This window comes from Chenopodium album, chromosome 16, assembly GCF_948465745.1.
Source record: "Chenopodium album chromosome 16, dcCheAlbu1.1, whole genome shotgun sequence".
NCBI classification, from domain to species: domain Eukaryota; kingdom Viridiplantae; phylum Streptophyta; class Magnoliopsida; order Caryophyllales; family Amaranthaceae; genus Chenopodium; species Chenopodium album.
Window position 1 is genome coordinate 9,371,728 of NC_137849.1, and position 12,320 is coordinate 9,384,047.

General features: G+C 35.2%; 1 protein-coding gene across 1 annotated transcript; it reads right to left on the reverse strand.

The window, feature by feature from the left end:
• Window positions 1-2,951: 2,951 nt before the first annotated feature.
• Window positions 2,952-4,918, reverse strand: LOC145583863 (protein FAR1-RELATED SEQUENCE 6-like). Its single transcript, XM_081640823.1, has 2 exons — window positions 4,602-4,918; window positions 2,952-3,975 (listed from the first exon to the last, which is right to left on the reverse strand). The coding sequence occupies exons 1-2, from the start codon at window positions 4,916-4,918 to the stop codon at window positions 2,952-2,954; spliced, it is 1,341 nt and encodes a 446-aa protein (XP_081496949.1).
• Between the last annotated feature and the right edge of the window lie 7,402 nt (window positions 4,919-12,320).

The following is a 12,320-nucleotide window of genomic DNA, read 5'->3' on the forward strand; positions in this document are numbered from 1 at the left end:
ATAACATAAATTACTATTTGGAATAGTGCCAAATAGTGTTTGCATAGTGTTTTAAATAGTGAAATACAATATATGACGCGTATGAAATCCAGCTGTCCCAATTAGCGTCGGATAAATATTGATACAATTGGTCCAAATTGAAATTTATTGGATACAATATTAACCGCGGGGAATAAAAAAAAGGTAACGTTAATTCACTATGGACAATTGCTTATCAAAATTGAAGAAGGAATACACAAACTAGACTGAAATATACAACATAAATAATAATGATAAGAAAAATAAATAAAAAAAAGGATGTCAGTACGTTCCATGCAATCACGCATGAACTTCCAACAACAACAACACAAAAAAAAAGAAAAAAAAAAGGAATGTAACGAATGAAACCAGGGGAGCAAGATCCAAAAAACTAGCTTCACAATAGTGGAGTGTAACTGAGTGTTAAAAACCACTAATTTTGCTCCTTATTCATTCCCATTTCACGAATTGATACAAACTTCAAGCATTCCTATCTTCTGCCACTCCATGAATTCATATGCTTTACAGTTCGTATTATACCCCAACAAGTAACAATAATATATTGTGCTTCCTTATATATTCCGGTCATTATCAGCCTGTTTTACTCCTATCCACACAATACTGAATTATCCTTAGATAAATATCGATGGGTTTGGTCCGAACTTAAATCTATCGGATCAAGTATTAATTACGGAACAAAAAGACAAGGACATTATAACAAACGTACATAAAAGGAGGTCCCTTTAGCACTACAACATATAGTACCCATTTAGGTGTGGGAGTGTTTGTCATTTCCCTATATTGGTTGGACATGAGTCTTTAGAGTAGTGGACTTTATAGCTTATGTAAACTGGTCATATAATAGGGTAGTGCACAAATCACAAAAAATTACTAGATAAAATAAAAAAGTACTCTAACAGTCTAAGTGAATATACTTACTATACTCTAAAGGGTTAAACGATACTTGCTTATAAGGAAAATGACATATTCCCCTGGTGAGACAAAAAATATTGTACTTTATACAATACGATTATTATACATATACATACAAAAATACGGTCTAAAATACTTACTTTTTACTATAAAAAGAAATTACCCTTATCCAAAATCTCCACTCACCACTTAATTCTTATTTTCTTCCATCTTCCTCCTTAGCCGAAAAAATCAAACAAAAACCACCATTAAACTCAACCACCATGTTTCAAGAAAACCAAGAAGATCAGCCTGTCTTTACATTTGAGGAAGACATGAGGATGATAAGGGTGTATTTCATGTACATTGTGAGGCTAGTGGTCCTCCTAATGGCCATATTAATTTACTTGTTAATCCATAAGTAAAAACCCAAAAATTACTTCGGTGGAGCAGGGTAGAAATGCATGTAGTGTCAGTTGTACTTCAATATTTTGTAATTTAGTAGTTTAGAAGTACAAATTATAACATGTATTTTGGGAATTATGAATAAAAATCATTATTATTACTCGTTTTCTTTGTTTTAAATAATAAAACGAGCGTCATTAAGTTTATAAAAATAATTAGCAAAATAATAATAATTATTTGCAAAGAAAACGATAACTATAATAATAAAAGATAATTAATAATGATAATTACAAAGGTAAGATCAAAATTTGGTGTCTACACTTCCTTGATTTTATTTTAATTTTTGCACTGATTTTGATTATCTGGAAATCCGCTGGACTTACATTTTAGTTTTGGAAATGTATATTGTAAATTTGTTAATTTGGGTTAATTTTTTGGTCAATTTGTCATGTTTTGTGTGTATGGTGTTTGTGGTAGTCGAATTTACACATTTTAAGACACTCTTGTCCTGCCTCTAATGGGTGGTTTATTAGATCTGTTTTTGGAAGTTGTTAATGACATGACTGTCAGATATTCTACTATTTTTGGTAGTCCAATTGTATTGTTGTGACTTGTGGTTCTTAATGCGGGATTTCGATTATCATCAGAGTTGTACTCTTAAATGTAAATCGATTCGGATAATGGCTTATAATTATGGTGTTCTTTGTTATTAAGCATGCTTTAATCCCTTGTTTATAATTTTAATCCCTTGTTCTAATGGAAGCAATTTGTAATAGGTGTAGGTATAATGTCTATTAACCGATTTGAATTCACAATCGATACTCGAATGCGGTTACGAAATGCGGTATAATTTTAATCCTTGATTTTGGGCTTTATTACACTTCCACAATAATTAGGAAGACGCAACATTAATCAGATAGTGGAGTTCATATAACATAATACTATGATAAACACAGTCATTCTACAATGATAAACACAAAACTAAGATGAAGATAACACTAAGGACATTAACTTGATAAAGGTCACCACATAAGTGTACTAGAGTTCAATAACACGATAAAAAGTATTAAAAATAAAAGTAGATCTAACACAACTTGAATTTGAACAGCTTAGATCACTAAAACACATCAAAATGCTGTTAAAAGACCTAAACACATTGGACCAGTGACCATCACGCTTAAAACAATTTGGACGGAGAAGACCATGCAACATAGGTGTCAAATAGTTGGTCGTCATCAGCAGTAATATCTGCGCAACGGTCTCCAGGAGATTCTTCAACAACGCAATCACCCAACTCTGCCAGTTTGCGCTTCACCTGTACGTAGAATAGTTATAAGTTATGAGACAAAAGAATGCGTACCCAGACATATATCAATCAAAAATAAAAGAAAAGGAAAGAATCAACTTACAGGTTTTTTTGGTTGAGATGGTTCAACAACAGTTATCTGCTTCCCCTTTTGTGTGTTATAGCCAGTTTCTGCCAATAATTTGTACCTGGTTGCCTTTGGTCGTCCTCGTGGTTTTTTCCTAGTCTTAGGATCCTTCATAGCAACATTAGTCTGCTTCGAATTGGTCTGCTTTGACTTAGGTTTTGTAACAGAAACCGGTGTAACATGTTAGCCATCAGGGCTGTTGGAACATGTCTTGTTTGATCCTATCTCAGATGGAGGGATGGGTGCTTTTGGCATTGGAGGAAGAACCTGCTTTTCCTGAAAATAAGCTTTTTTTTGTTTAACTTCCTCTGCAAGCTGAGTTAGCTTCTGTAAAACGAGCTCTACCGTGTCCTCATTGGCAGTGGATGCTTCATCACAGATACACTCAAACCGACTCATCATACAGTTAAACTTCTGAACCTGTAGCGTCTCAGAAGGGTCATAGTAAGAGACTTTAACTCTAGTGTGCTTCCTCACAATGTCTTTCCTCCACCTATCAAGGATGTACTTCTGTGGAATCTCAGATACCAAGTTTAGGTTAAGAACAGCAATTGTATGCTTGCACAAAATACCAAATGTTTCAAATTTCTTGCAATCACATGTGACGTCCTTAGTCAAACAATTATAAGTTACGCAATATAACCTGCGCATATCTGTAAGTTTTTCAGTCTTTGATCCTTCGGGAATTATCCAAACCCGATCCTCCAACGTGTACTCAATAACATTTTCTTCAACTTGCCGCTTCTCCCTGGGGTAGACATACATCATACGGGCACACTCTTTTTGCACTTCTTGGAATTTGGCGTCCGTGTATATTTTCTGGAACAATTTCTCAACCTTGAAACCGGTAACTAGGCGCCGAATGTACTTGGAGCACCTGGCGTCTGCATTTGTTTCATCCTTCACCCTCTTTGTCATTGCTTTTGTGTACTTCATAGGAAACTCAAACAACTTTGTACTCCTGTTTACAAAGCCGTCAAAAAAGCTGTTAATACTTTCCACGCGCTGTGTTGTTTTCTTTCCCGCCCAAAAGTGCTCCTTCATGAACGAGGGAACCCACATGTGCCTCTCTTCATACAGATCTGTTAACCATTGATTTTCCTCCAGTTCATAAGTTGTAATCAATGAGTTCCATCTGTTTTCAAATTCCGCGGGTGTGAAACTTTCATACACTAGAGCCTTGAGAGGGCTTTTAAAATCAAAGTACCTGGATATTCCATAACACAAACAAAAAACACATAAAAAACTAAGAATGGCTCATCACACATAAACAACAGAATTTGATACAAACTGCAACTTTGATTATGAAAGTATGGCAGAGAAGATACTAAAAATTGCCGAGATACAATACATTATCATGTATGACAAACAAAACCAAATGTGTTACATCTAATACTCAACAGATACAAACTGCAACTAAGATAACAATAAACAACAATATTGTACATGGTACGTATAGAGAATGTAGCCCGATCAAACAATATACCACAGTGCATGTCTTAGTTCCCAATTAAGAGCTTGAATAAAATACACTGAAACTTTTATCTTCTATTCCAATTTTTATATAGTGTGCAACTACCTAAGGCTTTCAAGTGCCTAAAGGCAAAAAAAATTGATCTTTGAATTAACTTAGGCTTTTGGAATATGCATATTAAAAAATAATTATCTGACTTACCCATCACATTTGCCTAATTTATCGGGAATTTTCCGTATTATGTGCCAAATGCACCATCGGTGACGAGCGGTTGGCATTCGAGCATCAGTGCCTTTCGAATGGCTGCAGCTTGGTCAGTTAGGATTGCTTTGGGCGGCTTATTACTCATGCAAGCCAACCATTGACGAATAATCCAGGCATAAGTGTCCGTGTCTTCATGTGATACCAACGCACATCCCAACAAAATAGATTGTCCATGATGATTCACCCCAACAAAGTTTATGAAAGGAAGCTCATACTCATTGGTCAAGTATGTTGCATCCATGCACACCACATCTCCGAAATACTCAAATGCTGCCCTACTACGAGCATCCACCCACATGACATCTTTCATTCGTCCCTCATCATCTATACGGTGTGAGTGGTAGAAATTGGAATTATCAGCCTGCATTTTCTCAAAATATTCCATCATAGCAGCACAATCACCACCAGCCATATTCAACCGCGCCTTCCTCTCCTTGTACACTTCATGTTGTAAATCCTTGACCGTTGGACAGTTCTCACCATCCTTACCCAGCCCTAAACAACCGTGTATTTGTGGAACAGATACCCCCTCATCGAAGTAGTTATTAAATTCCTTTTCACATTCGTAGTGTATTTCTTCATGCGGTATTCTTTCACTAACTTAGACTTGCTAGGAGATACAATGTGGGTATGATCAACAATGAACTTTCTCAAAACCCAAAGACCCTCCTCATTCACACTAGCATAGATTTTTGCTTCACATTGACATTTTTTGGAGGTTCTTTTCCCACGCGCAAGCTCATCTTCCACAACAACTCCATCTACATCAGCACTAGTCCCACTCACATCCATAGACTTAGCCCGTTTCTTTGCCTCCCTCATAGCCCTCATGTCTGGATGACCCCAACATTCACATTTCCATGTTGTACCCCTCCTCACCTTATCCTTCTTGGAACTATATCCTTGAGCCCTAGTGACACCGAACCCTTTTTGCTCGGCATACTGTTTATAATAGCATTCAACATCCTGCCAAGATTTAAATACCATGCCTACTCTAGGAGTTTCAACCAAAGCATATACAGAAACCATGGCAGGAACTAAACAATCCGATACTGGATCAGACAATGTAACATGCCCCTGTTCCTCTACAGATTTAAGTTGTAGATCATTGTTTTCCATTAATTATCCCTGTATTAACAGTTGTATTAAAAGCATTTCAAATGATAGACAAGATTCATAATTAACAACAGCTCACATACTTGAAACAATAACCAACACTTCATACTATAATTATTAATCTCGAAGTAGAGTAAGCACATAATGTTAAGCATTATAAAAAAATCAACTTGTCAAAATCGGGGATAATATCCAATCTCAACACTACTCCTAACATACGATATAACCCAACACCCTAAATCACATGAACTCATGATTCCGTCAAAATCGACACCACTTTCTTATTCCAGAGCAATTTCAACTCCCATTAGCACAGTTACAGAGCAATTGTAACTAAACACAGAGGAATCTACAGAAATTATCAATGTGAAATACGATTAAAAGAGAAAGCAATTAATTATGTTACCAAGGTAATTGAGGATTGCAATGTCGATTGATTTTAAGCTAGCTGACCAATCTGCCGCATCTTCTCTAGTGTGAGCTTTGTCTTCTCTTCCAAAGGCCGATTTGAGTACATAGGTCAGAGGAGGAAGAAGATGTAGATCCGCAAAATTTTTTTGTTTTCCTTTAATTTTTGAAAAAGGGGGAAAGGACGTTAGTTTATCTTCAAACGACGTAAGTAACGGACTTTTTAACGGTGAAAAATTCAACCGTCAACTAAGCCATGTCACCATCAGTTGAACACAATATAAAAATATTACTTTTGCTGAGAAGGGCCCACAAATGCGCCTGATTAACAACATTTCATTAATCAGGCTGATCAACCGGGTTGGCCTCTGAATTCATTAGCAACAATACAACAAAAAAAACTATACTTTCCACAAAACAATTAAAACTTGCATAAAAAAATCATTGATTTATAATTTAGGAATGCGATAACAATAACTAGTAGGCTAAATAAAAGTAGATATATAGAAATGTGTTATATTGTTTTATTAAGCTAAATACGATCATAACATCAATTAATAAGATAATTAGTCTTTCAACAAAAAATTAAGTCTAAAAAACTTAGCCTATCGTTCTCGAATCTCATCCAATTCTACATTATGTAGGCTGCAAGTCTTGCCAAAATACTCATGCAAATATATATATATATATATATATATATATATATATATATATATATATATAAACATGTTTATTATTAAAATAAAACATCAGCCAAAATACATATAAAGCATTTTAGCTTGCAAAGAAGAGGTAAATTCATCACTAACCTCTTTCAAATTACCCTAGCAATCGGTATGGAAAGAAACTATCTCATACATATATCTCATTACGTAATAAGCACATTCGGTACCACCACATTGTTGAGCACACTAATTCAAATAAACATAGTACAATAATTTAATAAATTAAATAGTACTTTCATTACTAATAGAACGAAAAAGCAAGAATTATACGCTTACCTCCATTCTTATGTGTAGTATTTGTGGCTTACTCATTTTGAAAGCATTTCCTTTGAGGTATGACCTATATTCATTGTAAGGTCTAAAAAAAATCATAAAAAGCACCAGATTAGATGAATGAAAACTAACTTCTTATTAGATGCGTATGATTAGTCTATTTAATTAAGGATATTGTGTACTAACAGCTTTATTATTTTGGACAACTCTGAGTTTCGAGTTTTCAGAGGTGATTGAATAATAGAATCAAACTCATACAAAAGACTCATACGCAAATCAATCAGATAGTGTACCTGATCGCCGGATAATAAGTCGTGTCTACTATCCTAAATCAAATCAACAATTTATATTCCTAACCTTACTCTATCAAGTTCACACTAGATAGTGGCAAGCTAGGGTCGAACCATAAGGATACGGGGAAATGCACACTCGAAATGAAATTAAGAATCTATTGCAAGTAACAAGGGGTATTTTGATTTTTTTTTTTTTTTTTGACAAAGGCAGAAAACAAACAAACACAAGATTAAACTAAAACTGAAAAAGCAAACAGATTAGTACGACAATCATTAGCAATCACGTGTGCTCGCTGAACCTTGTCCCGGTCTACCTTGAGGACAGTACAGAGCGGAAAATGAGACCCAAGTTGATGAATCTCCTGTAATGTCCAGTGCAAGTTGACACTGGTATTGGTTGACCTCCGAAGAAGAGCAACTAGGACCTCCGAATCTGTGTAAACCATAACATTCATAAGGCTATGACTAAGAGCCCACTTTAAAGCCGATATGCAAGCTAATGCTTCTGCCATAAGTAAATGAAGTAAAATCAAACCAATGGAACTAAAATTAAGAAGATGAGATACTAGATTTCACAAAAAGATCAAAACACTAGGGACAGGGGGTTCCAATCATGATCAATTAAGACAACAATGATGATTAACATAGATTCATGCCAAGGAATACAAATTCTACTCAAATAATTCATTCCCATGCAATTACTCAAGCAAATTGATGAAATAGAGCAAAACTAAACTAGATCATTCCCATGCATCCAATATAGTACTCAAGTATGGGAATTAAAGGTGCACATCAATAATTCCAATCAATCTAAGCACAAAATCATCAACTCAAGGCAATATCTAATCAATCATCAATATAATCCTAGCCAATCATGATCTAGCTTCACCCCCTTCCCTAGCTAGAAATCTAAGCTAGAGAAGGGAAATTAGCCATCTAAACTAAACTAAGCATGAATTCAATCTTAACAAAGCTAAACATAATTCAAAATCAAGGAAACTTAATCAAAACACGTAGAATTAAGGAAATAGATGAAAATCAACACTATCAAAAGCAATTAAACCAAACAACGAGCAAAGAGTAAAAAGATTACTACAATGAAGCTTGATTGATGAAGAAAACATGATATACTTGCATTGAATTGAAGAAACCTTGAAGAAATCTTGATTACAATAATGAAATTATAGATTAAGCAACTTTCTCTCTCTAGATTACTAATAGTTTCTCTCTCTAGATTAGGGCTAATAACATAATAATCCTCTAATTATATCATTAAGGGTATTTATACCCCCCTCTCATCCCCCAAAATTAAGCTTAAAAATGAAATAAGAGTGCACATAATACCCAAGGGAGCGGGCGCTCATTCGAGGTGGAGCGGGCGCTCTAGAGGATCTTGAGATTTCTTCGAACCCATAGGAGCAGGCGCTCCACCATAGAGGAGCGGGCGCTCCTTCATAAGGGAGCAGGCGCTCCTACAGATGATGAGCGGCCGCTCCAGTAAACTGCTGCAAATGTGTAAAAAGGTTCAAGAGGAGCGAACGCTCCTTGCGACTGATCCGGATCTACAAAAACACTTCATGCTCTACTCTTCACCTATTCCAAAGCATTCCAAGGTGCAAGCAAAGCTTCAGGGAAATTATTATGAGCTTTCCATTCAACCTGAATAAACATTCATACACTAATATAAGCAAAATAGTGGAGGAATGAAGTAAGGGAGGAAAAAGCGGATGAAAACACCCTGAATTTCATGATATTAGCTATAAGCTACTAAGAAAGGGAAAGTAAGAAAAAGAGCAGCTTCTCAAAAGCAAATTTAGGAGTACCTCTTTCCCGGCTCTCAAAAGCAACTTCTCCTTCCACCCTTGCAACTTCTTCCATATTTTGTCTAAAAGAGCTCTAAAAATGGCTTTCTTTGATCTCCCCGCTATCGTAGGAATCCCCAAATATTTGCAATTATGGTTAACCGTACGCATATGAAGGAAATCTACCAACTCATCTTGTTGCTCCATGCTTACCCCTCTGCTAAACGACACTTTCGACTTTTCAAAATTAATTTTATGGCCCGATGCTACTTCATATTTGTCGAGAATATCAACTATCATTTCGCATTCCTGTCGAGTCGCTTTAGCAAAAAGTAAACTGTCATCCGCAAACAAGAGATGAGAAATAACGGGACCACTTCTACTCGCTTTTGCTCCATGTAGCTCACCACTCCGAACCTTGCTTTGCAACATGTGAGAAAAAGTATTCGCTACCAAAATAAAAAGATAAGGAGATAGGGGATCCCCTTGCCGCAGACCCCGAGTTGGGGTAACCCTACCTGTAGGGAATATTTCAAGCATTAACCCCAAGCTTGAACCCCACTGTGATCATACACTTAAGCATGGTGGCGTCCAAAGGGAAGGAAGCTAGAGAAAAAGAGTCGCCAACAAGTTTTAGGAACTTGTAAACCGTTCACAGGGTGAAGGTTACACCTAGAGCTGTTCATGGGCAGTCCAACCCGATAGGCCCGGCCCGTCCGACCCGTTAAAATTCGGGCCTGGACACCTTTTTAAAAATCAATAAATTAATGGACGGGCCAGGCCCGGCCCGTTTGTGAAAATGGGCAGGCATGGACAATGGTATTTAAATTTCGGGCCGGCCCGTCAGCCCGTTAACAAATTAAATCAGCGTTGTTTTTTTTACAAAAAGTCTGAATTTTTTTTAAAAAAATACAGTCGGTACAATTGTACAAGTACTTATCTAGAAGAGTCTTTGTCTCTTTGACTGCCATTTACTCTCTCTCTCTCCACAACATAAACAAAAAAAAAACCCTAGATCTACAATCTACATTTTCATCTCTCTTTATTTCATAATTCATAATCTTCATATCATACTAATCATAGTCAAAGGCATCATCTTTCAAAGCACAAGATCTACGACGTGAATAGTGAGGTAATTCTAATTATCTAGTATTAGGTAATTTGGTTGAATAATTGTCTAATTTTCTATTATTAACTTTTTTCTTTACTAATGTGAACTAAATTAGATAATAGCATGTGAATTTATTTGTTTTTACTCCAATTCGACAACCGATTCAACTTTTAAGGTTCATATTATGGCTCTTAATAGTCCCCTAGTATTTAATGGGGTTGTAAGTCTTGTAATCAATTAATTAATATATAACTTTGTTAATTTTGTTTAGTAAAACTATATAATTTAGTTTCAACTTGTTCCTATTGATTTCTTGTGCAAATTATATTGTTGTGCTATTGAGTATAATTGTATGTGTAATATTTAATTCTTTTTTAGTTATGGGAATTCAGCTTTTTTAGTTATGGGGAGCTCTTGGGGAAAAAGAAGAAGATGAAGATGACTATGAATCCAAAGACGAGGATTAAACTACTATTGAATAAAATTATTTAATTAAGTGTGTCTACACATTTAATAATGCTTTTTTTACTTATTATTTATTTCTTATTATCTTCTAACTAACTAATTTAATTTTAATTTTTGTTTTGATAGTGGACAGGGGTCTACATTGGATTTTGGATTAAACTAGTAAGCTGGAGAGAAGAATGGGCAAATGGCATACGCTAACTGCTTGCAAAGTTGGACTATTAAGCCTGTTTTAATTTTGTGTAATTAATATATACTATTTTGTAAAAATTAAATTTATAACATGCCCTGTTAATATTTTTCTTAATGCATTATTGCATTATCTATTTTAAGGTTCGTACTCTTATTAGTTAAGGTTTTAAACCATAACAATCATAAGTTACAAATTTTTAAGAAAATAATCCACCAATCAGTTGAAAAATAATGAAGGTTAATATTAGGCCCGTTAACCCGCGGGCAAGCCCGACCCGGTAAATAGACGGGTGTGGGCAGCATATTAAGCCCGTTTAAAAGGGCTTGGACTTCCACATTAAGCCCGTTGGACAAAATTATAGGGTTTGGCCCGGCCCGTGTCCGGCCCAAACCCGCAAATGAGCAGCTCTAGTTACACCCCTTAACAATCCATGAGATCGTCAACTCCAAAAGGTCTTGAACCAAATAGGGTTCGGGGATGAGGGTACGAATCCAATCTACAAAAGAAAGAACTTGCCCTATAAAATAAGCCTCTACTTTATTTTTCTCGTATTCATGTGCGCTTTTTAACTAACATGCAATCAATAGATTAACCCTAAACCTGTTTAATCTATGTTGGTTGAATATTAATGCACGAATAAATCTATTATTGGCGATCACTTGAATTATAATCATATTAACCCTAAACAAGATTATTAATTATCTTATTAAGCGTGATTACAAGTACAAATTCCCTTTAAACATGCATAAAAGGCATGATCAAGCAATAAAAATAAATAATATCAAGCAACATAATAATTATCATAATTATAAAAACAATAATTATAACAATAATAATCATGCTAAAGCATAATATTAGCAAGATCCTAGGCATGATACTAACAAGATTAATAACAAACCCTAGCATGTCACTAAGCAATAAAAATCAAATCTTTAGCCCTAGCATGATACTAACATGATATTGATATGATATTAGAAAGCATAGGAAGCACCCTAAACATGATACTAGAAAGCAATAATAACATCCTAACATGATGCTAGGAATTAATAAATAATAAACATGCTTTCTACAAGAATAGAGCAATAAGACTACATACTTTGATGCCTCGTACCTCTTTCTAATAACAAAATACACGCGTTAGTAACTTCAAGGAAAATAAGTAATCAAAAAAATTAAATTAAATAATTGAAATAGAGATTTGGGACCAAACCCTCAGAAATATTAAACCTTTCACGTCTAGGGCGAAGGCAACTTCGAACTTGGCTAGGTGTGTCTAGATCTCGTGTATGCGGAATTGTGTTTGTGAAAAGCTAGAGAGATGAGAGCTTAGAGAGAATTTAGAGAATAGACTAATTGATTGATTGTGGAATGTTGATTGTTGATTGTTGATGAGAATTGATGAATAAAAACGGAGGTTCAGGACCCTAT

What these genes read in the sequence shown, in the direction of transcription:
- LOC145583863 (XM_081640823.1), bottom strand. Translation starts at nt 4,918, where the DNA reads ATGGCTGGTGGTGATTGTGCTGCTATGATGGAATATTTTGAGAAAATG. An exon ending in GCCTGGATTATTCGTCAATG is followed by an intron (nt 3,976 to 4,601) that starts GTTGGCTTGCAT and finishes TGGAATATCCAG; the next exon opens with GTACTTTGATTTTAAAAGCC.